General features: G+C 40.0%; 1 protein-coding gene across 2 annotated transcripts; it reads right to left on the bottom strand.

The window, feature by feature from the left end:
• Nucleotides 1–20,156: 20,156 nt before the first annotated feature.
• On the bottom strand, nucleotides 20,157–26,581 carry LOC109193235 (miraculin-like). Of its 2 annotated transcripts, XM_019344076.1 has the most exons (2): nucleotides 26,433–26,581; nucleotides 20,157–20,669 (listed from the first exon to the last, which is right to left on the bottom strand). In XM_019344076.1, the coding sequence occupies exons 1-2, from the start codon at nucleotides 26,548–26,550 to the stop codon at nucleotides 20,236–20,238; spliced, it is 552 nt and encodes a 183-aa protein (XP_019199621.1). In that variant the 5' UTR covers nucleotides 26,551–26,581; the 3' UTR covers nucleotides 20,157–20,235. The 2 variants fall into 2 exon arrangements, with proteins under 2 accessions (XP_019199621.1, XP_019199620.1); XM_019344075.1 differs by lacking the exon at nucleotides 20,157–20,669 and having other exon boundaries at nucleotides 25,920–26,581.
• Nucleotides 26,582–26,808: the final 227 nt, after the last annotated feature.

The following is a 26,808-nucleotide window of genomic DNA, read 5'->3' as shown; positions in this document are numbered from 1 at the left end:
CCCCCCAGGTTTCGAATGAAAGTCACAGCCATCCAAGAGCATGATGGCTGGGAAAATAAAACTGTTACTCAGCTAATGGGAAATCTTAAAACATATGAAATGGAGATTCTAACTGATCATACGAAAAAACAAAAAAATGTTGCTTTTGCTGCTGAAGAAAATAACGTTGTATCCGATTCCGATGAAACTAATGATGATACAGTTGCATTCTTAACTAAACAGTTTTCCAAAATTTTGAAACAGGTATCCAAAAACACACGCAACAGGAATGTACAAAAGGGAGCAACATCGTTCAAAGCTGCGCCTAGGACAGGGGCGTCAAACTTCAAACAGTCTGTCTCACGTCCAGGACAGTCCAAAGAAAGACCCAACAATAAAGGAATCAAGTGTTATGAGTGCGAGGCTTTGGACATGTACAAGCTGAGTGTGCTACCTATCTTCGACGCAAAAAATCTATGTCAGCCATTACCTGGAGTGATGACGAGCCTGACGTTGATACAACTGGATCGGATGTCGAAGAAATCTCGGGTAACTTTGTTGCTTTTACGGCACGAGTCACTGGCTGTTCAGAACCCATTGAAGACTCAGAAGGTGGTGAATATGTCTCTGCAGAAGATGTGGAACTAAATACTTTATCTTTTGAAGCTGAGTTTAATAAGTTGTATCCCAAATGGGAAGCCTTACGAAAAATGAACTGCAAACTAGCTAGTGAGATAGAGATTGTAACCAATGCCAATAAAGTATATCAAACTCAAGTAGCTGATAGGAATGTCTTACTTAAAGAAGCAGCTGATCGAGAAGAAAAATTACAAAACAAAGTACAAACTAGCAATGTACTGATAAAGGAGGCAGCCGACCGAGAAGAAAAACTCCAGCAAGAAGTACAGACATTGAAACAGGAGCTCAGCACCTACAAACGCCAAATCCAAATGATGGATACCACTTCAACACTTGATAAGATTCTTGATTCCAGCAGGAAATCTTCTGCAAAATTTGGTTTGGGCTTCACTGGAAGTAACTCCAAAGATAAGACAGTATTTGTCAAAGCATCTGGACCTGATTCAGAAGACATCCCTGAGTCCAGCACAAGGAAATCGCTCCTATGGTACAGTAAGCGCAAATAAGATACATTATAAACTATATAATCCCGTTTGCCACTATTGCAGGTTACGCGGTCATACCAGACTTGAATGCTACTATTTCTACAAGGATCAAAGGATCGAGAAGTTCAGGCACAAGAACATACAACCGTTCACAAAACAAATTTGGGTTAAAAAGACTGATTATATTTCGTTTGTTTCGTTTCACTCTAAAAGTGCAGGAAGAGAAGAGAAATGGTACTTTGATAGCGGATGTTCCCGTCACATGACAGGAAATGTCAAATTCCTTAACAACGTAAATACCAATAAAGGTGAAGTTACCTTTGGTGACGGTGCCAAAGGTCAGGTGACTGGCGTAGGCACTCTGAATGTTGCTGGTTTGCCAAAACTGGACAAAGTGTTGCTTGTCCGTGGTCTTCACGCTAATCTTATCAGCATAAGTCAATTATGCGACCAAAACTGGAACATATGCTTCACTAAAAATAGCTGTAGTGTGATGGACAAAACAAATCAATGCGTTATGGAAGGTAAAAGGTCAACTGACAATTGCTATATTCTAACTAACATATCTTCTGTTGCAGGACCAGCATGAATGAAGCCGAGATATGGCATCAAAAAAAAAAGGTCATCTAAGTTATAAACTCCTTGATAAACTTGTAAAAGTAGAAGGTGTTTGTGTTTTACCCAAGATGAAAGTCGAGTCAACTATCTGCGATGCCTGTCAAGATGGGAAGCAAACCAAATAATCTCATCCAGCTCAACATACCATAAACACAAGTCGGTGCCTAGAATTGATCCACATGGATCTCGTTGGTCCAACTCAAACAGAAAGCTTCGGAGGTAAGAAATACATACTGGTATGTGTCGATGACTTTTCACGCTTTTCATGGGTAATCTTTCTCAGGGAAAAATTCGAAGCACCTGAAGCATTCAAAACACTGGGATTAAAACTCCAAAAGGAAAGAAATGAATCCATTGTTCGAATCCGAAGTGATCACGGCAGAGATTTCAAAAACAAGTTGTTCGATGTCTTCTATAACCAATCAGGAATCACTCATGAGTATTCAGCTCCAAAGACTCCTCAGCAAATGGGAAGGGTTTTAATTAAACGCCAAAGGATTACCACAGAAGTTCTGGGCAGAGGCTGTAAACACAGCATGTCACATCATCAACCGAGTCTACCTTCGTCCAGGCACAACACAAACACCATACGAATTATGGAAAGGTAAAAAGCCGAACATTATATATTTTCACATTTTTGGCTCACGATGTTTTATATTGAAAGATAGGAATCCAGTCTCAAAATTTGAACCAAAAAGCGACGAAGGAATCTTTCTCGGCTATTCAACAAATAGCAGAGCCTACAGAGTATACAATAAGGTGATCAAAACCACCATGGTGTCCACAAATATTGTAATCGATGATCAACCACATGAGATTATCGAAGTTACTCAACCTGACTCAGTGACAGATCCTGAAGCTAACCGCCCTAAATCCCCTGATGCTGGTACTCCGGAACCAGATCCTGAGTCATCTACCTCATCGCCCATATCTAAACCTGAACTAGATTCAGAATCAGACAATGATCGAGATGACATTGACATTCCAACACGCATCCAAAATAGATCACCCATCTTCAAAATTAATTTTGCCATCATCGTTGGTGATAAAGTTTACAGGTTCATCACTCTCTAATTCCTTTTGTTAATTCCTTGAATGTTTTTTTTGGGTGTATTTGTCTAATGTGTCTTGTGAATTACCTGCAAATTTTCCTATATCTAAAGCTGAGTTTTATGTGTTCTTTTACCTAATTTGGTGCCCTCTACTTCAATATCCTTGCATTTATCAAAATCTTGAAATTCTTCATCTTTGCTAGTGTAATATTCTGCATCTATGATATATTCTGTTTCAGGATAAGGGAATTTATCTTTTGAATTAATGGGTCTGTTCCTACATGCTCTTACATTGCATCTATGTCGTTTTTTGTGGGTGTGTCTATCTATGATTGATTTGTCCTCTATTCCATTTTTTTTCTTTCTCGCAATTAGTTCTTTTCATTACCTACTACTCAAAATTGCAGATTGATTCTTTGTGTGTTGTTCTTGACTATTTTCTACGTGTTACTAAATGTTCTACTTGTGTTGTTGTGAGTGCTTTTAAACCTATTTTTTCTGAGGTTACTTTATTGGTGTTTCTTGTGTTGCATCTTTTGAATTCTCTATGGTTATTTGAATGAAAATTTGATGCATTTTGTTTATTATTTGCACAATATGTGAATGTGTTTTGCTGGTTCGGTCATGACCGTATCTGTGGTTTCTTGTGTACTTATAGTGCTAACTGTTATGAATTCTTGCCTGAAAGTGATTTATATGAATTTGTGCGTAATGTTGCTTTAGTTTAATCTCTGGATGAATATGCTTTACATGACCATATTTGTGTTTATCTATGTGTTTCCTGCGCTATCTGTGCCTAAATTGTTTATTTGTGTGTTTTTCGTGATATCTGGTCTGAATCTGTGCCTAAATTTGGTTTATATGTGTCTATGTCTGAATTTGATTTATTTTGAATCTTTGGCTTGCTTTACATGAATGTGCTTATTGTTTTATTTGCTAATCTGTTTGACTCGAATTGAAAATTGAAAATTCCTGAATTTTTTCTTTCTTATGTGTTTTGCTGAGTTGTTTGCAAGTTGCGTGTGCATGGCTCTAGGCCTTTCGTTTTTTTTTTTTTAAAAAATCTTCTGCAGGTTCAAACAAAGCAAATAACTTATTATGGAGTCCCAATTACAGCTTCAAGCTAATGTGAAATTTTTGGGCAAAGGAAACAATCATGATGTATATTTTGAGGGGAAGTTCTTCTTAATCTCTTATGAACAAATTCCATTTGGGTATTTATTGGGTATTTTCGGTTATTTTGGTTTTCTTGGGTATATATGGATTCTCTTACTGGACTCTATCCGTTTTTGGATTATCTCGTTGGGTTATCGCTTTATTTGGCTCATCATAATCTCCGGGGTCTCATTCTATAATCATCATCTTATTTGGATTCTTCTTGGATTATCTTCTTGATGAGATTATTTATGAGGAATATTTTGGATGGGATTGCTTATAAGGCTTTATCTTCTTGGTGTATGATATTTGATACCGATCAATATGATGGCAAATTGGATATGAAAAAAATTATACATGGGTGTAACCCAGCAAGTAAATATGAAGGCTGATACTGGCGCTACTACCAATGAAACTGATGATGATTCCGACTCGGGCACCCCGTCTGCACGGTAAATCTAATCCACTATTATGATGTTCACCTTCCTTTGTCATTTATTTGGCAAAAAGGGGGAGTTTAGGAGTAAGGGGGAGTATTATGGTACCTTTGGAGTATTTTGGACACTTTTGATTTTTTTTGAAGTATTGGATGATTATGGAATTGGTTGGCAGTGATTATTGACAATGGTTATATTTTTGGTTGGAAGTTTTTATGCTCAGCCATTATGGAAATAATAGAATTATGTTAGTTAGGGGGGGTAGTAGTGTTTGGTGCTCCTAACTAATATAATGGATGTTTCGGGTTATGCTTCTCTCACATGAACACGTTAATTTATGATGTGGTATGCTATGAATTCAATGCCTCTGTGTGTGATCCAAGAATTGAAGATTTCAAATCAGGTACTTTATTCACAAATGATCCAAAAAGAACTTAAGTTGTTTTGGCTTTATACTTTTGTGCCTTGTTAAGTACCTATAATAAGGGCCATAAATAAAATTAAATTGATTCTTGCCTAAAGTATTTGATACTCAAGTTTTCCCAAATAAAATGCCAAAGGGGGAGATTGTAAGTGTAAAATAATTTACACAATATTGAATATTTTATTTTTAGTCTCATTAGCTTTAAATTAAATTAGTGTTGTTAGAATTATTTCTCTGTTTTGGACCATGTGGTTACAAAATAAGTGGATGACATGCATTGGTGAATAAAGACTACAGATGAAGCATTTAAAGAAATAAGGTGTGTGGCTGTGGCTTATTCGAACAATGGAAAGCAAGAAAAAGGGCTACGTTTGAGGATAAAAAAAGGAGCTCATGATATGCTATAAAAAGGTGATGTTCGAAAGAAGACACTACCAACTTGATTATTACAAATTGCGAGAGCTATCCTGATTTACTAAGTTATTCAGTTTAATGTGATTTATTATTTAACTCTTAAGAGCATTTAATCTGTACTACATGATCAGTACGTGGTACTGCTGAAGCAACTTGTGAAGATTGTTCGGGTATTCGTGTGTCAGTCCTGGATAGGTGTTAGAAAGAGTGGTAGTGGTAAAGGCTGGAGGCCGTCTTCATTTACCTCTTGTAATACTCCTTTTGGTGAACATCTATAGTGGATTGGGCAGACGTGGGTTGCCCCGCAGACGTAGGAGAAGGAGCTCCGAACTGCGTAACAATTTCTTTGTGTTTTTAATTTACTTTATGCTTTCTGCAGTTATTATTTATACTTGATTAAACAAGTCTAATTAATTAACGAAACTGGTGCATAACTTAATTAACAAGTAAAATCACATAGCTTTCATATTTCAAGTGTCACGGTGCAATTTCAAAACCAAATTAAGATAAACTAAGCAGCGAAAAATCAAACTTAATTAACAAACTAGTGGGAATGTCACCGCCACAACCACCTTCCCACGGTGATTGCACCGGCTAAAGATAAACTAAACATCAAGTCGAACTAACATCCGAAATTTACTACATTAAATTCACTTGGGGAAAAACACCCCGGTGTCTATCACCAAACATAAATAAAATAAGTCTACAACCATCATCCATAACATCATAAGGTAAAACAAGAGTTTAGACTATTAGATCTACTAAACTAGTCTAACTCGAACAACTCTCAAACACTGGGCCCACCTGAAAGGGGTTTTGTAAATAGACAAGTAGAAAACACCCGTTAGCACGAAGCTAAGTATAACTCCACCAAACCCTGTAAAATACTACAGTATATACTTTGGAAAAAAACATTTGTTCACATTCTCAAATTAAACAATTTCAATCACTTAGACAAAACCTTATTATAAACCACAAGGCTTTCTATATGCTCACAACCTAAAATATCAAATAGGCATACTTCAGCGATATCAAACCTAACAACATGCTCATACTACTGCATGCTTAACATAGCAAATCTCAATCCTGTATAACCTTTCAATATCAATCTCATGCTAACACATAACTTAACAAGCAATTTCATGCTATCAAACAATAAGAAATTATTCTCATGCTTTCAAGTTCTCATCATGTAAACTAGATATACATCAATATGCAACTAAGGCAATCATACTCAATACACAATCTCGGGTAATCATTCTCAATATGCAATCTAGTGCAAACATTCTCATTATGCGATCTCGTGCAATACTATACTCAAATGAAGTCTTGTACAAACATTCTCATTATGCAATCTCGTGCAATACTATACTCAAATGCAATCTCGTGCAATAGGATAACTATACATATACACTCGTTTGTAAATAGAATACTTTTCTGTGGAGGTTTCTTAGAGTCACAATGACTCACTTTCTATCTCTTGAGTCTCTTGACTCGATTTCATTCTTGCTCAAACTTTCTCATACTTCTCGTTTCTCTTCTTGTGCGAGGCAGGTACTCCGCCGCAGCGAAGCCCTAGCGTACGGTGCAATCTCGTGCATCCGCCACATCCGTAGCTACGGAACCTCTAACTCGTGGGGAGGTAGGTCTTCACGAATAGTGAATGGACCTAACCGGCTCGGCAATCTATCCGGCCACATGCTCAACTCGCCCACAGAACCACTCTCTTGGTTCTTTATCTTCCTTTCTTGCTTACTTTCTCTGTGGAATCAGGTATCGTACTTTTAGTGTGCACACCCCCTAACCAGGATTCCAAGCCTGACGGGAAGTCTCCAACCTCGTAACGTGGGAATACGCCGCGTTACGTGATAAATCTGTCGGATCCCAATGTCCGTTACTTTCTCTTTTACTCCGAAAGAACATAGTCCCAACGGGTCCTCCAAAACCTCACTGATATAGATAATATATATATATATATATATATATATATATATATATATATATATATATATATATATATATATATATATATATATATATATATATATCTCATGCACCAAACTTATGCATGTCACATCTCAACAACTTCTCAAAGCAACAAGATAAAGACTTTCCACATGCTCATGAGTTTTGGAAAATAATACTTAGGCTCACGTTGGCCACTTATGCACTTTTAAAACATGATATGCTTGGAATGCAATTTACTGTACAACATATTTCAATTCTATATATCACTGTGAAAACTCAATAATTCAATAAATCATGCTTGTAAGTCATAACTGTCAAATCTTCTCAACTAGCACTTAGGAAGTATTTAACATGCCATTGGAACTCAAAATGCTCGAGGTAACGTCTCTCACAGTATAACAATACTCAAGGAAATCATGCTCAGTATATCATGGTGATTCTACAACAAGGGTAGACAATTCAAATAACATACTAGACATTTTAGTCATGCTTCTTCTAGCAAAACTTAGCACTTAGGACTCATGATTTTCTATTTAACAAGTCAATATTATCATGCTCAACATATAGAGGATCAAAGTCTGATAAACACATCATCTCATTTACTGGACATGCTTCTGCAACATTTTCTTATACAAAAACATTCATAACTAGCTCAAAACTTAACCAAATCCAACGAAATCAAAGCTAAAACGTGCGTCAAGACGGTCCCGAGGTTCTGAGCCGCAAGGGCCCCGCCACTACACAGGGAACAACTCACGGATCTTGGGGCGGGGCTCAGCTAGGCCCGCCCCTCGAACCACCATTTCGCCGGCTCTAGGTAACGGCTGTAACACCCCAGATTTTCGAAACTTTTGAAAACTTATATAATAAAGGTAATACTCTAAACTTAAGAGTTTGGGGTGCTATGCCACATCTGAGCTGGAGAACTCAGATGCATAGGCTATACTAACTAATGGAGAGACAATAGAAGTTGCTAATGTGGGGGAAATCAAACTTTATCCAAATCTGTTATTGAAGAATGTTCTCCACATCCCAACTTTTGCATTCAATATCATTTCTGCTAGTAAATTGGCAAAGCAGGGTAGTTGCAAACTTATTATGAATGATGTATCATGCAATATTCAGAATCCTTGTGGGATAGTGCATGGTTTTGCTGAAGAAAAGGGTGGGTTGTACTTGGTCAAGCATCCACCTGCTAAGAAGAAAGATGATCAGTCTGGTAGAGTTGATGACAAACAGTGCAATACTGTGACATTGCAATTGTGGCACAATAGATTAGGACACTATCCTATGGACAAGATCCAATACTTGTATGGAATAAAATCTGTTCAGTCTAATAAAATTCATGGCATTGCTTGTGACATTTGCCATTTTACAAAACATAAAAGGTCTCATTTCCCTTTAAGCTCATCTAGAACTGAAAATTGTTTTGATTTAATCCACATGGATGTATGGGGACCATTTGCAGTTGCATCCTAGAAAGGGGAACACTACTTCTTGACAATAGTAGATGATCATAGCAGATTCACCTGGAATCACCTTATGAGGAACAAATCAGAGGTTAGATCTTTATTTCAGGCCTTCTATCAATATGTTGATACACAGTTTTCAGCAAGAATAAACACTGTGAGGACAGACAATGGAAGTGAGTTTTCTATGAATGCCTTCTTTAATGAAAAAGGCATTGTACATCAGAAGTCTTGTGTGAACACCCCACAGCAAAATGGAATAGCTGAGAGAAAACACCAACATTTGTTGAATGTGGCAAGGGCCTTAAGATTTCAGTCTGGGCTGCCAATGGAGTTCTGGAGTCAGTGTATCCTGCATGCCTCTTATCTAATTAACAGGCTACCCACCCCCTTAAATAATGGACAGTCACCTTATGAGGTTTTATTCAAAATTAAGGTGGACTACATTCAGTTCAGAACCTTTGGTTGTCTGCGTTATGCTGCCACTGCTTCACAAGGAAGAAATAAGTTGATGCCAAGAGCCAAGAAATGCATCTTCTTGGGTTTTCCTGCAAATGTGAAGGGGTACATAGTTCATGATCTCATTGATAACTCTGATTTCATTTCCAGGGATGTACAATTCTATGAAGACATCTATCCCTATAAGGGCACTATTTCAGAAATCAACAGTGAGTCTCAACATTTTAATCCCCCCTTGCCCTTAATTCCTGTTTCAGTTGATGCAGATGTTACAAGAAGGCATATGTATTTCAATACTCAAAATGTTGGACCACATTCTGTTGAAATGGATGATTCACCACCAGTTGTTGAGCCACATTCAGTTGACTTTAATCAGCCATCACCAGCTGCTAAATTTAATCAGCCATCACCAGCTGTTGAATTTAATCAGCCATCACCAGCTATTGAGCCATATCCTTCTGAAATTGATCAACCACCATTAACTGTTGAACCACATTCTATAGAGATTGATCTCACCAATGGAGTGCATGATGCAACAGAAATAAGCCTAACACATCCTAGAAGGTCTGGGAGAACCAGAAATATCCCCACTAAATTGCAGGACTACAATTATCAATCCATGGTGAAGAGTAAGGACATCACATCTGTGACACCCCGAAATCCAAATTCAAATAATAGATTTATTGAGTAATTAATCCTATTTCACTTGAGGAATTAATTCCTAAAATCCTGAAATTTAATACTTGAGGACTAGTATTTGACTAGTCAACTCCAAAGTCAAGTTGTACCTTGAGCTTTGAAGGGAGTTCCCTTGATCCTTACACTTTCTAATGTTAGTAAGGGCATTCTTGACCTTTCACCTAGTGTTAGTATTGTAACCTAACCTAGTAGACATCTTCATTCTACCCCTTACACTTTCTAAAAATTTAGCTCTACCCTCTCTCTAGAAAGGTGAGTAGCTTTTCCTCCAAGCTAAGTAGAGACCTTGTCAATACATCAAGAGTTACTTCCAAGATTCAACCTTTCACCTATTTGGGCATCTAGGAGGGTAAGATCTAAGTCTATCTTGCGTTTTGGTTCCATCTTAGGTGTCTTTTTCTTAAAGGTAGGATCTTTATGATCTTTTGGTTTGTTCTTGAAGTGGGTTTGGAAAGTGAGCCTTGTGACGGAGCTTGTTGAGGTGTAAAGTGAAGTCTTTTAGTCTACAAAAGGTAACCCATGCTCTACAAAATCTATTTTGCTTACCTATATGTGATTTCTTGGATTCTACTTGTGTTTTGCTATGAAATGTGAGTGTTGATGCATGATCTTGTGAAAATGCATATCTAGAGCTTGGGTTTAGGGTTCTTGTGTGCCATTGCTTGGCATTTCCTATGATTCAAGTCATTTTGTTGCATTGGGTGAGATTTGGCATGTCTTGGACTTGAATTTGAGTTTGGAGAAGAAAATCCATGAAGTGTTGATTTGTGGTACAGGGTGTACCCGCGGGCGGAAAGACGGGTGGAGGTCCAACCCGCCGCCCACCCGCGGGGTACAATGGCGGAGTAGACCTATACCCGCGGGTAGAGGCCTACCTGTGGGCCTACCCGCGGGTACGTGTATGGTGTTGTTTGGGGATTTGTTCCCCGTGATTCTTTTTACTCGGTATTTGGTCTTTTGACTTCCTGATGTTCCTTTGTGGAACTATTTGAGTGGCTTCTTGATGTTTCGTATGTCTAGAACTATATGGTAGGTATCCATGTAGGACTTTTGTGTCTTAATCGTGCTAAGTGTTCAACCTTGTGTTTCGTTGAACTGTGATGTGTCTTGTGTGTTCCTCGGAACTACCTTTAGTTTATCCGATTGATAAGCATGCTGGTTTGGTGTCTAAATGCTAGCATGTGTGTTGTTTGTACCTTCCGATTGGTGGATGATAACTTGTGTTATTTATCGTTGTTGTTGTGGGCTGTGACCCATTCCTTGATTGAGTGTGTTTCATACCTTCGTTGTGATCCGTTGATTGATTCTGGTTGAAGTGTGATGCGTGTGTGGCTTTACCTGGATTGCACGATTAGTGGTATGGGACACTAGTCACCAAGGTATTGCAGCGGTCCTCGTGGTGGCCGTGATGCGTTTATGGAGTTGTGACCTTTGTGTAAGGTCCACGTGTTTTGGGAGAGGCATGTGTTGTCGTGTGTGTGATCGGTACCCTCGTGTACTATGAAATTGGTGGTTCTGTAGGAGATTTGTTGGAGAGGGGACGACGGTCCTCGGAGGAATAAGGTTGGACTTGGTGTACAGAGGTCCTGGAGGTAAAGGTTGGAACTAGATATAAGGTTTGTGGTAGCCATAAGGTTGGAACCGGGCATAAGGAAGGCATATCAACTCGTGATGTGTGATGTCACGAGGGCTTGTGTAGCCGTGGTTGTGTGTTCTCTTCTTATGTGACGTGTGTAGTCACAAAGGCATGTGTGCTTGGGCATGTGTTGCCATTTGTTGTGTCTTTGTCCTTGTGTTGTGATATCCTTTGTGGTTTGGGATGTGTACCCGTGTCCTTGTTGAGAGTATTGAGTCTTGTGTTGACTATTGCTCTTGGTTTTGTACTTATAAACTTATGTATTCCGTTTCGAAAATGGCTTTGTAACTTATATCTATCTATGTATGATATTTCACATGTATTGGTGGGTTACCAGCATTATTCGCTGACCGGGCGTCGTCCCATGTTTATTTGTGTTCTTACAGGTGATGTCTAGACGAGAGTGGAGTCTAGTGCCCGATAGTATAGTACCTTTTGTTGGCTTTACGGCCTGTGAGCCGATGTAGTGATAGACTTATGAGTTTGGGATAGTTGGATACCATGTAGATTTGGCCGTAGCGTTTATCATTGTTGGTAAACGTGGCATAACACCCCTGTTTTGGATTTACTTTTATCCAGTTACCTTTTACCTTCCGCTGTGCTAGTGTTTTGTTGTGATATCTGCATGTGTTAAGGCTTTTTATATAGCATGTTTGAGGGGATGTTACAGTTGGTATCAGAGCCTAGGTTTGAACCTAGGAAGAGTTAAGTCTAGACTTTCTAAGTGGTTAAGTGTGGTTTGAGACCTCTAAGCGATCTTAAGAAGCTAAGTGCTAGGCTTAGGACTCTAGGTTGCGCGGTGAGCTGTGTGTTGCTTTCTGTTCTTTGCTTGTTTGCTATCTTTGGTAATCGTGTTTTTGTTGTAGAAGTTGCGATGCCTCCTCGTCCCCGAGCACGCACCCCGGAGACCCCGACCAACGAGTAGCTCGCTCAGAATCTCTACCAGTTGACACAGACCATGCAAACGCTCAGTGAAGCTTTGTTGAACAACAATTACGCTGTGCCGCCTCCTCCCCCTGCTGGGCACCGTGATGTAGGTCGTTTGGTGTCGGGACATCGACCGCCAACCTTCGCCGGCGTGGAAGACCCGGTAGTCTTGGAAGAATGGCTACGGGTGTTTGACAAGATCTTTACCGTTGTGGGTTGCCCCGAAGAGAGGAGAGTGGAGTTGGCAACGTTTTACTTTTGCCATGAAGCGGATTTGTGGTGGGTCCATGAAGGTCCGTCTCTTCTTGAAGAACCCAAGTTCGACTGGACCGCGCTCAAGGACAGAATGCGCGAGAGTTTCTACCCAGCACATGTGCGCTCCGCCATGTATGAAGAGTTTCTCCACCTGCAGCAAGGGTCCATGTCTGTGGTTGAATACCACAAGCGGTTCTTGGAGTTGGCACGTTTTGCGAGGATGCTTGTGCCTACAGAACTCGCTAAAGTCGAGAAATTCGTGGCCGGTTTAAACTATGAGGCGCGAAAAGCTTTGACTGTGAGTAGGCCAAGTTCTCTTAAGGATGCTTACGTGTGTGCCGCTGATCTGTATCGCTTGCAACAGCTTCAGAGAGGATCGTACGAGCAAGCTAGGAAGAGGATTGAGGGTGGAGGTTCTTCTACCTTTAAGAAGTCATGACCGAGTTTCCAGGCCAAGAACGTGTCATCTTCATCTCAAGGACCTAACAAGATGGAACAAGGGAATCAAGCTAGGTTGCTTCCGTGCCAAAGATGTGGAAACGTGCATGCTGGCCAAAACTGCAGCGGCTTCGCGTTGCGGTGTTTCCGATGTGGAGATCGAAGTCACAAAGTCGCAGAGTGTCCCCAGCTAGCCGGTCAGAGAGTGTTGCCACCACCCCCGGGAGCCGGAGGAGCATCGGGAGTTAGCACGGGTCGTGGAGCAGTTGGAGCTAGGCCACCTGGGAGAGTCTTCGTGATGGCGCGTCCACAGGCGGAGTCGGAGGGCTTGTTGGAGGATGAGTTGGCAGGTAACCCTTTTTCCTAAGCCTACCCTTGTTTTCCGCGAGCATCATGTTCCTTGTTGTCTTGTGTGCTATCTTGTGTTTCGTAGTCGTCTAATTGAATTGCTTGGCAATCCTTGGCATGCTTTTCTTTAGTTGTAATTCTTTTGGAGCTTAGTGTAAACTCTTCTTGCTAAGTGATTCATTTAGTTTGGTATATAAGTCTCGTTGTGAAGTTAGTTATCCATCTTTGGAATGTTTTGTGATTGAGTCAATCCTACAATCCTTATATTTGGTTGTTCTTACAACAATTCCTTGTGAGCTCCTTAAATTTTCCAAGTATTCTTTGAATTTGGAAATAGCAAAATTCATACCAAAAACCTTTCCTTGTGAAGCTTATTCGTTGTCAACCCAACCTCTAACCCATTTGAGCTAATTGTCTTCCTTGAAACCCATCCAATTTTAATCCCATCTAAACCATAAATTTCCACCTTGCCCAAAATCCCCAAATTAAATCATCTTTTTCCCCAATTTCTCTCAAATCCCTGAAATTCCCTTTCCCTTCTCCTTCCTTTTCCCCTACCGTGAGATCACCTAAACCTCACCCCCAACCCGTAGCTTCACCGCCACCACCACCAACCCGTCACCCCACCGTCGCCAAGCCACCGCCACGCCGTCGACGCAGCCGAAGCCACCGACCTGCTGTCGCCGAGAGAGAGCTGATCGGGCGAGAGAGAGAAGAGAGCAGCGAGAGTGAAGAGGAAAGAAGAGGAAGTTGTGGGAACCTTTTGTTGAGCTTTGGGTCATCTCCTACCATGCCTAGAAGATCAAGTTTGGCTAGAAAAGCGGAATGGGTGGATACCCACTACCTTGTTCTTGAAGGTAAAGCCTTTGACCCGGAATCTTTTCCTAATTCCTTGTTGGATGTGCTTAGATTCCAAGGTTTGTTGGACGGGTTTCTCGCTATAAGGGCTGAGACTTACCCGAGTTTAGTTAAAGAGTTTTATCGTCACATGGTCGTGACAAAAGAGGGTGAGAAGCTTGAGATCACTTCCAAGGTGAGAGGTGTGAAGTTGGCGCTTTCTGAGAAGAGGTTGGCTCAGCTTTTGAGTTTGACTGCTACCGGAGTGGCTCAGTATAGTGGTCATTCTTGGATTAGTACGGATACCATGGGGTACCGTGACTACTTGGGCTACTTGTTGGGCCGCACGAGTGGTTTCACTCAAGCGTCCAGGCCAGAGAAGAAGTGGTTGACTGCGGAGCAAAGGATTTTGGTCATGTTGGTGTCTGACTGTTTGTTGCCTAACAACAACAAGAGCAAGTTGTTGGGTAAGTTGGAGTGCACTTTTGCCTTCTGTCTCAAGAATATGGTTAAGTTCAACTTGCCAGCTTTGATGATGCAACACATGGTGTTTTGCCGGGATCACAATCGGAAGAGTTTGCCATACGGGATGGTGTTGAGTTGGATCTTGGATTAGGAAGGGTGTTAGTGTGGACGGTTGTCTCCCTAAGGCTGTGGGAAAGCTAGTGTTGGATGCCACCAACCTTCGGAGTTGTAATCTGTTTCAGATGGATGATGGTGAGTACATCACGCTTGAGGAAGTGGCAAGGAAAGCACCCGAAGAAAGGGCCGAGTTGGCAGCTGGGCTTGGAATCCATGCTGGGAAGTTGAGCCTCGCTGTTCAGAGCTTGAGAGGTGTTGAGGAAGCCGAAGATGAAGCCGACCTTGAGGATGAGGTGGGAGCACCAGAAGCCGTCGAAGCTGAAGAAAGTGACTCGGAGAGCGAAGAGAACCAACGAAGAAGAGAAGCTCGCACGACTCCATGTCGCACGAAGAGCGTGTTGTTGCTTTGCTTCGTCAGCAGAACCGCTTGATCGAGGAGGGTTATGCCTACATGAAGACGCAGTTCGTCGCCGTACACCACCAGCTAGACCAGATCGAAGCCAGCTCGAGTCATAGAGGAGAAGACGAGGAAGAGTCCGAGGAGTCGGAGAGCGAGTCTTTCTAGAAGTCGTGGCTACCTTGTTCGCCTTGTCCTTAGTTGTTGTGTCTCCTTAGCCGTTGTTGGTTGTTTGTGTTGCTTTCGTGCTTGTTTTGTTTGCTACTTTGTTGCTTAGTTAGCCTAGTTGTAGTAGTGGATGTTTTGTGTTTGTTGTCTTATCCTTAGTGTTTGACTAGAAGTTGATGTTGGTGTTAAGACTAGAGTTCATGATGCTCAATCCATCCATCTGTTTGTTAAACTCTTGCCAATTCTTGATTTGATATGCCTTCTTTCTTGTTTGGAATTCTTGTGAAATCTTTTGAGTTTTGACCAAAAGAGTTTATTCTTGAACCTCTTGTCACAATGTTGTTTCCTATCATCGTTTGCCATTAATTCGTCGTACCCAAGCTTCGGGGACGAAGCTTCTTTGAAGGGGGAGAGGATGTGACACCCCGAAATCCAAATTCAAATAATAAATTAATTGAGTAATAAATCCTATTTTACTTGAGGAATTAATTCCTAAAATCCTGAAATTTAATACTTGAGGACTAGTATTTGACTAGTCAACTCCAAAGTCAAGTTGTACCTTGAGCTTTGAAGGGAGTTCCCTTGTTCCTTACACTTTCTAATGTTAGTAAGGGCATTCTTGACCTTTCACCTAGTGTTAGTATTGTAACCTAACCTAGTAGACATCTTCATTCTACCCCTTACACTTTCTAAAAATTTAGCTCTACCTTCTCTCTAGAAAGGTGAGTAGCTTTTCCTCCAAGCTAAGTAGAGACCTTGTCAAGACATCAAGAGTTGCTTCCAAGATTCAACCTTTCACCTATTTGGGCATCTAGGAGGGTAAGATCTAAGTCTATCTTGCATTTTTGGTTCCATCTTAGGTGTCTTTTTCTTAAAGGTAGGATCTTTATGATCTTTTGGTTTGTTCTTGAAGTGGGTTTGGAAAGTGAGCCTTGTGAAGGAGCTTGTTGAGGTGTAAAGTGAAGTCTTTTAGTCTACAAGAGGTAACCCATGCTCTACAAAATCTATTTTGCTTACCTATATGTGATTTCTTGGATTCTACTTGTGTTTTGCTATGAAATGTGAGTGTTGATGCATGATCTTGTGAAAATGCATATCTAGAGCTTGTGTATAGGGTTCTAGTGTGCCATTGCTTGGCATTTCCTATGATTCAAGTCATTTTGTTGCATTGGGTGAGATTTGGCATGTCTCGGACTTGAATTTGAGTTTGGAGAAGAGAATCCGCGAAGTGTTGGTTTGTGGTACAGGGTGTACCCACGGGCGGAACGACGGGTGGAGGTGCAACCTGCCGCCCACCCGCGGGGTACAATGGCGGAGTAGACCTATACCCGCGGGCGGAACCGCGGGTAGAGGCCTACCCGTGGGCCTACCCGCAGGTACGCGTATGGTGTTGTTTGGGGATTTGTTCCCCGTGATTCTTTTGACTCGGTATTTGATCTTTTGACTTCCCGATGTTCTTTTGTGGAACTATTTGAGTGTCTTCTTGATGTTTCGTATATCTAGAACTATATGGTAGGTATCCATTTAGGACTTTGGTGTCTTGAATCGTGCTAAGTGTTCAACCTTGTGTTTCATTGAACTGTGATGTGTCTTGTGTGTTCCTCGGAACTACCTTTGGTTTATCCGTTTGATAAGCATGCTGGTTTGGTGTCTAAATGCTAGCATGTGTGTTGTTTGAACCTTAAGATTGGTTGATGATAACTTGTGTTATTCATCGTTGTTGTTGTGGGCTGTGACCCATTCCTTGATTGAGTGTGTTTCACACCTTCGTTGTGATCCGTTGATTGATTCTGGTTGAAGTGTGATGCGTGTGTGGCTTTACCTGGATTGCACGATTAGTGGTATGGGACACTAGTCACCAAGGTATTGCAGCGGTCCTCGTGGTGACCGTGATGCGTTTAAGGAGTTGTGACCTTTGTGTAAGGTTCACGTGTTTTGGGAGAGGCATATGTTGCCGTGTGTGTGATCGGTACCCTCGTGTACTATGAAATCGGTGGTTCTGTTGGAGATCTGTTGGAGAGGGGACGACGGTCCTCGGAGGAATAAGGTTGGACTTGGTGTACAGGGGTCCTGGAGGTAAAGGTTGGAACTAGATATAAGGTTGGGGATAGCCATAAGGTTGGAACCGGGCATAAGGAAGGCATATCAACTCGTGATGTGTGATGTGTGATGTCACGAGGGCTTGTGTAGTCGTGGTTGTGTGTTCTCTTCTTGTGACGTGTGTAGTCACAAAGGCATGTGTGCTTGGGCATGTGTTGCCATATGTTGTGTCTTTGTCCTTGTGTTGTGATATCCTTTATGGTTTGGGATGTGTTCCCGTGTCCTTGTTGAGAGTATTTAGTCTTGTGTTGACTATTGCTCTTGGTTTTGTACTTATATACTTATGTATTCCGTTTCGAAAATGGCTTTGTAACTTATATCTATCTATGTATGATATTTCACATGTATTGGTGGGTTACCAGCATTATTCGCTGACCGGGCGTCGTCCCATGTTTATTTGTGTTCTTACAGGTGATGTCTAAACGAGAGCGGAGTCTAGTGCCCGATAGTATAGTACCTTTTGTTGGCTTTACGGCCTGTGAGCCGATGTAGTGATAGACTTATGAGTTTGGGATAGTTGGATACCATGCAGATTTGGCCGTAGCGTTTATCATTGTTGGTAAACGTGGCATAACACCCCTGTTTTGGATTTACTTTTATCCAGTTACCTTTTTACCTTCCGCTGTGCTAGTGTTTTGTTGTGATATCTGCATGTGTTAAGGCTTTTTATATAGCATGTTTGGGGGGGTGTTACAACATCCCCACACTCACTAGACAAAGTCATATCTTATGATTATCTTCCTCCTGGTCATAGAGTATGTGCTATGTCCATTTCCTCTACTCATGAACCACAGTCCTATAAAGAAACTGTTCAACATGAACCTTGGAGAAAGGCAATGCAGACTGAAATAGATGCACTGATTGCCAACAACACTTGGACTCTAACCGATCTTCCAACAGGAAAATCTCCTATTGGTTGCAAGTGGGTATACAAGATAAAGCATAGGGCAGATGGCTCTATAGAGAGATACAAGGCTAGATTGGTTGCAAAAAGGGTATACTCAACAGTTGGGGGTTGACTACACTGAAACCTTCTCACCTGTGGCCAGGATGACCACCATTAGAACATTCTTAACTGTAGCATGCAGTTGCAAAGAATTGGGACATTCAACAGTTGGACATCGATAATGCCTTCTTGCATGGAGATCTAAAGGAGGAAGTTTACATGGTTCCACCTCCTGGTTTCCAGATTGATGGACCTAGGCAGGTGTGCAGGCTTCTAAGATCATTATATGGCTTGAAACAAGCTAGCAGGCAATGGAATGCAAAGTTAACACAGGCATTAATGCTAATTGGTTTCCATCAGTCCACAGCAGATCCTTCCTTATTCACAAAGACTTCAGGAAATTCCTTTACTTCCCTACTTATCTATGTGGATGATATATTGGTTGCTGGGAATGATTCATCACAGGTCAATGAGCTGAAGAAATTCTTGGATATGTCTTTCAAAATAAAGGATCTTGGTTGTCTGAATTATTTCTTGGGGATTGAGGCTCTAAGGACTTCTGATGGCATCAATATTTGCCAAAGGAAATATACCCTGGAAATTTTGAAAGAGAATGGCTTCTTGGAGGCCAAACCTGCTAAAACTCCTGCAACCACAGGTCAGAAATTAACCAGTGCAGAGGGAGTTCCACTGAATGATCCAGAAGTGTACAGAAAGTTGGTTGGGAAGCTCCTTTATCTGACCAATACCAGACCAGACATTTCACACCCAGTTCAACAATTGAGTGAATTTGTTGATAAACCTACACACATTCATCTAACAGTAGCTCATAAGGTACTCAGGTACCTCAAAGGATCTCCAGGAAAAGGTCTATTCTATCCTTCACATACTCATCCTAAGCTACAAGGTTTTTCTGATTCAGACTGGGCTACATGTTCAGAAACTAGAAAGTCCATCACTGGCTACTACATATACTTTGGAGAAGCTTTAATTTCCTGGAGAACTAAGAAGCAAGCTACTGTCTCAAGGTCTTCTTCTGGGGCAGAATACAGAGCTTTGGCTTCTACTGAATGTGAAATCCAATGGTTGCATTATCTGTTGACAGATTTGGGTGTGCCATGTGATAGTCTAACTTCTCTCTTTTGTGATAATCAGTCTGCAATTGCCATTAGTGAGAACCATGTTTTCCATGAGCGCACCAAGCACATTGAGATTGGTTGTCATGTTGTCAAGCAGAAAGTACAAGAAGGAGTGATCAGATTACTCCCTATTTCATCACAGAAGCAGATTGCTGATGGCTTTGCAAAAGCTTTGTCAAAACCCATTTTTGAGGCCTTCCACTCTAAGCTGGGTCATCAGGATGTCCATTCCCCAGCTTAAGGGGGGGGGGGTGTTGGAGGCTGATGCAAGCTGATGCAGTCACAAGAAGAGTCAAGGAAGTCAGGGATGTTCTTGTCTACTTGAGTCCAAAGGGCATTCTTGTCTTTACACCTCCTTTTCGGTTATAACCGTTTTTTGAATGCCTTGCTCTTCTTGCTGCTGTAATAAGTCAATACTGAGACAATAATGAGAGTGTTCTTCTTCTTCTTCTCTGCAATGAGTTCAATCATCAATCATCACTATCTGTATTCTCCATAATCCAACATGATTAAAAGCTAGCTGCATATATATGCGATTATTTTTTGCTATTTGCATTATTATTGCTATAATAATAATTAATAAAGTTGCATTAAATAACCTTTAAGCCTTCCTAAAGTTGATTTCCAGAGGGGTATAACTGAGAACCAAACGCCTCTGTCCCCTTTATTTGGAAACGCCAACATCTTGGCACACATATGAGCAGTCGTCACACACACTTGGACAAAACATAAACTTATAGGCATTTGTTGTTTTAACAATCTTGAACCAGTTGCTTAGAGTTTGTTGACCAGGATTGCCTTTTCTACCGCCATCTGTAATATAATGAGTAATATCATATGATGAGGGATCTCCACTAATTGTCCATACCTTAGACTCCGGGCATCCTGTGTATACATTTGGAAATTCAATATCGAGGTCAATCCATTCACGAATCACACTTTTTTGTGAATTAACTGGGTAAAACTGTATAGTGTTGCCCCACCAGTAAACATCATCCTGGACCATACTTTGCGGGCAACTCTTACGACGTCCGGTGGAAGCTAGGTCAAGCCCACCACCCTGGTCCTGGAGTAGTGGTACAACATAGTACTTGACACCAGCTCGGAGGATCTTCCTACGGATATCAGTTGCTTAGGTACGGTGTTTGACGCCAACTAACTCATCCATCTCATTGTTTTCATCAACGGTTTTTGACATTCATCATTTCACATGCATCGATATGATAATCATATTATATTTAATTAGATGATCGAGAGACATTGGTATGATTAATATTTTAAATTACAGATGAAATTAAAGCTTTTGCATGTGACTTTGAAATTGTTATGTACTATATGTGAAATAATATATAATACTTCCATTACATAGTTTTGATTACTACGTACTAGCTAGTGGATTTAGGACACCTAGTATTATATACTTCATGCATATATGTTTGTTATGGATTAGTAAGTGTGTAAACATTAATTAGCTTGCACTCTTAGTTCAACTTCTTTGATGTATTGCATGTAGTGTTAATGGATGGTCAACGTACTGGGATGGAAAGCCTTCCAGATGAGATGCTGAACATTTTGTTTGACGATATGGATGATAGATATACCTAGATGGCGTCAACTGTGTATAGCTGATTTGTAACATTTTGTTCCCCCTTTCTTTAGATATAAAAAAGAAAATATTAATCAATAATTAAGATGAAGTATATAATACTAGTATAGGCCGGCGTCGTGAATCCACTCATAATCTAACTTCATTGTTTAATCAAAAACAGTTTAATGATGAAATCAATCCGTTAGTGCCAAACACCTAATATATATATATATATATATATATATATATATATATATATATATAGAGAGAGAGAGAGAGAGAGAGAGAGAGAGAGAGAGAGAGTTGCACTCGGGTGCGAACGGCTCGCCCAGGTGCGAAATAGGAATGGATTCTGTTCGTCCACGTGTCCAAATCTAATGGATGAGAAACACTGATTTTTTTAAAAAACGCGGTGGCATTTTCGTAAATAATTGAACATCGAAGTGCAAGTAAAATGTATTACAAGTGCATGTAAAATGTATTATAGGTGCAAGTAAAAATTTACACTGAGCATCAATACTTAGTTGCACTTATAGTTCTAAGTAGTTGCACCTATAGTTCTAAGTAGTTGCACACATAGGTATAAGTAGTTGCATCTAGGTGTATGAATGTTTGCGAGTGATTTTCAGGAGTATTACTACCCGCTGAACTCAGATCAATGAATGTTAACAAGACAAAATTACATGCACTTATAGGTGAAAGTAGGTGCACATATAGTTATAAGTAGTTGCACATATAGTTATAAATAGTTGCACATATAGTTATAAGCACACCCAGGTGCATGAATGGTTGCGGAAAGTGAATGCTAACAAGGCAAAATTACATGCACTTATAGGTGAAAATAGGTGCACTTATAAGAGATTTTACTTGCACTTCGATGTTCAATTATTTACGAAAATGCAACCGCGTTTTTTTTAAGTTATTAGATCTGGACACGTGTCACGCGCTGATTCGTTCGCATTTCCTTCCTGGGCACTTATTCGCACCTGAGTGCATCCCTATATATATATATATATATATATATATATATATATATATATATATATATATATATATATATATATATATATATATATTATATTCTTTCACCTAGCTAGCTACTATATACGTAACCATTTCAAACTCACAAAATAACAGTATGAGATATTGACAAAGACGTACCATCGCCAAGGTGGATTTGGTCTGGACCACCATACTCAGTAACAGAGTGTAGCACTGACGGGTCAGAAGTAGTATGATGGGACGCGCCAGAATCAAACAACCACGGTTGTTGATGATGAGCAGAAGTAGTCGTGGTAGCGTTGACCACTGGTTTGGTGCCATACTTAGCTTCTAGTGAAACATTATTATCCCGTAGAAAACGTTGCAACTTGCGACACTCACGTGTCTCATGACCGGTGAGATTGCAGAACTTACAGATTACACTCCGACGGTGGGGATTAAAATTCCGTGATTGCGAATATTGTGAAAAGGATTGACCAGTATTACCTCTATTTGATTTAGAATTGTTCCGGCCAGAGTTGGAGTACCCCGGCAGCTTTTGCGTTACGTTCACAGTCGCAACCATAGATTGTCTAGCCGCATCTTTCTTCCGTTGCTGTCTTTCGAACTCAACAAGCACGTCTTTTAATTCCGAGAAAGTGATGGGTTCTGGACGCACACGGAGGGCGGGGACGATATGATCATATTCATCATTTAACTGAGTGAGAATATGAACCACCAGGTCTTGCTCACTAATTGGATGTTGAGCAAGGGCAAGTGATTCTGCAATGCTGAACATGTCATCCACATATTCTTCTATCGGGCGGCCGTTTTGAGGATTGGACGCCAGTTTAGTCTTGAGTGACACAATGCGGGATGGCGAGGAACTAGGATAGGTGGATGTTAACCGGTTCCATGCCATTGCCGAAGATACTACTGACGAGATCAACGGTTGAATGGTGTTGGAGCAGCTCCCTAGAATAGCATTCAGGATGGTTTGATCTTGTCTAAACCAAATGGTGTAGGCAAGGTTGACTTCCTTCTGAGCCGTGTCAGAGAACTGAGGAGGGGCCTGAGTTGTGCCATCAACATAGCCAAGCAAACCCAAGCCAATGAACGAGGCTTGAATTTGTCGCCTCCAGACTTGAAAGTTGGAGGATGTTAATCTTATAGGAAAGTTGGTGGGAGCATTGATTTGAATGATTTGAATGTCTGAGGAAGAAGCCATGATAGAGAAGAAAAAGAAAAAAAAAATAATCTCATTAGAGTTTGGCTCTGGATACCATATAGAAACGGAATGAACTATATATTAAACCAATAGGTCTAGGGGCTTTAAATAGCCATGCATACAACAGACTCACCATAATCTTAGAACAGATACAGGACCTATTCTAGTGCTACTACAAAGCAGGAAAGAACTAGTCTTATGCATATATACATTATTCCTTCTTAAGAAGGGTGTGCATCAATCTACTCCTGACTAGTGACTAATCCAAATTTGTCAAAGTTTTATCTTTATTTTCTCATCTGGCAATTTTTTTTTTTTTTGTTTTTATAAGCCGTTGAGATCTTTTTGGTAGTTTTGTCAACTAATAGCCAAAGGGGGAGATTGTAAGTGTAAAAAATGTTGCACATTAACCTCTTAATATTGGCTTGGATTAGTTGGCAAAGTAGTTACTCGATTAGTTGCTGGATTAGTCATAACGTCTGGAGTATTTGACTGGATCAGCGCAAGAAAGTAATCCAGGAGATGAAAAACCTCTTCAATTCTTTTATTTAGTCAAGACCCTATCTTGGAGGAGATCTAAATCAATTGGAGCAGCCGAAATCAAGAAAGGAAAGAATGCATGATTTGTGGATCGAAGAAACCTCTCATTACCTATATAAAATGCTACTTTGGTTAGCATTTTGATTAAACACTTTTACAAGCCCTTGTTCTGAGAGTCTTCATCTACTTATACTGGTTATATTCTGTATTGCTGAGTGTGGAGAAGGGTTCTTAATAAGATCATGAAGTAACGAGGATCGCCTGCACATCGAATCCGCTGGAGTAGGTTCTAGAGTAGTTATAGGTTATACTTTAGTGTGTAATTAACTCTCCTCTTGCACTCCTGTTTATCATAGTGGATTTGGGTTGATGTGAGTGGCCCCGCAGACGTAGGAGTGAGGCTTGGAACTGCGTGAACATTTCCTGATGCACGTTTTCCTTTATTACTCTCTATTTTATGTTCGTTATTATACCTGGAGTAGTACTGGAACTAGTCTAGCTTTATAATTGAAATAAAATTAATTAGAACCCTAGGTTAATTTTTGCATTCAAGATCCACGTGCTTTTTCAAAGTTTATATATGACTTGTAATAAGATTCATTTTTTCTATCTTTCCTATATTTCCTATACTTTTTAGAATATTTTGTTTTTCTTCTTCTGTCTTTATAGTCTCTATCACATCCAAATATTAGTCTTTTCTCTATAAATCCACATATTTCTCTTTATCAATTTATCTTATCTTTTTTAATCTTTTGGTGTATTCTATATTTTTCGCATTTTCTCTTTAAATATGATCTTAATACTCTAATTCTTTCTCCTAAAGTATTTTCTTTTGGTTCATATTGACTATATACCTTAGTTATTTCAGTATTATATGGTGCTGGAAGTAGATAATCGCAGTAAAATTGTCGATATGTTATTTCTTCTTCTTGAAAAAATCTTGCTTCATACAAGAATTTACTAAAACTTGTAGTATATTCTGGTAATTTACATTTCTAGGAAATAAAAATGCAGAATGCACTAGAAATTAAAGTAGTTTTATTTTATTTCATGATCTCCGACCCGATCCCCTAAGAGCGAGGAATTACATAGTGATTAAAAGCTGCATATATATATATATATATATATATATATATATATATATATATATATATATATATAGAATAAGGCTCATATGCGGCAGTGGCTTTAGGTGCGGCGGTGCGGCCATATCAGCGTCGTCCATTCTGCTTAATCTAACGGCAGCGGCTAATTTCTGAAGATTTAAAGATTTAAGCGCGTCCTGGTAAGTGGAGGGTATTATGGTAATTATAGTGGTTATTTATATCGGTTGCTTGTCAGTATACACCAACAGTGTTAACAAAAGACACCAATAGTGTTAGGAAAAAGCACAACAATGAAATGCACAAATACACAAAAAAACACACAACACACCCAAAAAATACCCCATATAACTCACCACCCCAATGGTGTATTCTGAACACTCTGTGATGCTTTTAGTGATACCTAGTGGTGCGTTCTGGTGATGCGTATCGAATTTGTGCATGTTTTTTTTGTGTGCATTTTCTAACATGGATGGTGTATATTTGTATAACTATTAGTGCGGTCGCACTGACCGCTCGGGAAGGCACCAACATGAATTCTCAAATACACCACAGTAAGGTTAATAATGCACCAATAATGAACATAAAACACACAACACTATGATTTGATATATTCTGGTGCCCAATGACGACTTTAACCTTGCAGCTCGCGTACTGTGAGAACGCGCGCGAAAATATCGGAAAAGCCTTGATGAATGTGATTCGTTGGATTTATCTAATATAATGGCCTACAATTAACTGCACCGCCGCACCTAAGTGCACTGCCGCACTTGAACCTTCCTCTATATATATATATATATATATATATATATATATATATATATATATATATATATATATATATATATATATGCGATTATTTTTTGCTATTTGCATTATTATTGCTATAATATAATAATAAAGTTGCATTATATTAAATAACCTTTAAGACTTCCTAAAGTTGATTTCCAGAGGGGTATTACTGAGAACCAAACGTCTGTGTCCTCTTTTCTTGGAAACGCCAACATCTTGGCACACATATGAGCAGTCATCACACACACTTGGACAAAACATAAACTTATAGGCATTTGTTGTTTTAACAATCTTGAACCAGTTGCTTAGAGTTTGTTGACCAGGATTGCTTTTTTTGCCGCCATCTGTTATGTAATGCATAATATCATATGATGAGGGATCTCCACTAATTGTCCATACCTTAGACTCCGGGCATCCTGTGTATACATCTGGAAATTCAATATTGAGGTCAATCCATTCACGAATCACACCTTTTTGTGAATTAACTGGGTAAAACTGTATAGCGTTGCCCCACCAGTAAACATCATCCTGGACCACACTTTTCGGGCAACTCTGACGATGTCCCGTGGAAGCTAGGTCAAGCCCACCACCCTGGTCCTGGAGTAGTGGTACAACATAGTACTTGACACCAGCTCGGAGGATCTTCCCACGGATATCAAGCACCGCGTTTGTGTCCTGTGCCTCTATTACTTCACAAAGCAAGATGGAGAAGAGGAAGAGAGAAAGGAGGAAGAATTGTGTCTTCATTGTGGCTATCCTATATGATCGAAATGTGTATTCTATTGGTGTGAGGATACAGAAGGAGGGAAGAGACATATATATATATATATATATATATATATATATATATATATATATATATATATATATATATATAGGTGAGTGAGGGCACTAACTGCACATTGGTAGGATTGTTCCTGTGAGTTTGAAATTAAATTATTTTATATTGTTACGGATCAGTTGCTTAGGTACGGTGTTTGACGCCAACTCACTCATCCATCTCAT

Source organism: Ipomoea nil, unplaced genomic scaffold, assembly GCF_001879475.1.
Source record: "Ipomoea nil cultivar Tokyo-kokei standard unplaced genomic scaffold, Asagao_1.1 scaffold1847, whole genome shotgun sequence".
Classification (NCBI taxonomy): Eukaryota; Viridiplantae; Streptophyta; class Magnoliopsida; order Solanales; family Convolvulaceae; genus Ipomoea; species Ipomoea nil.
This window is presented reverse-complemented; position numbering and strand designations above follow the sequence as displayed.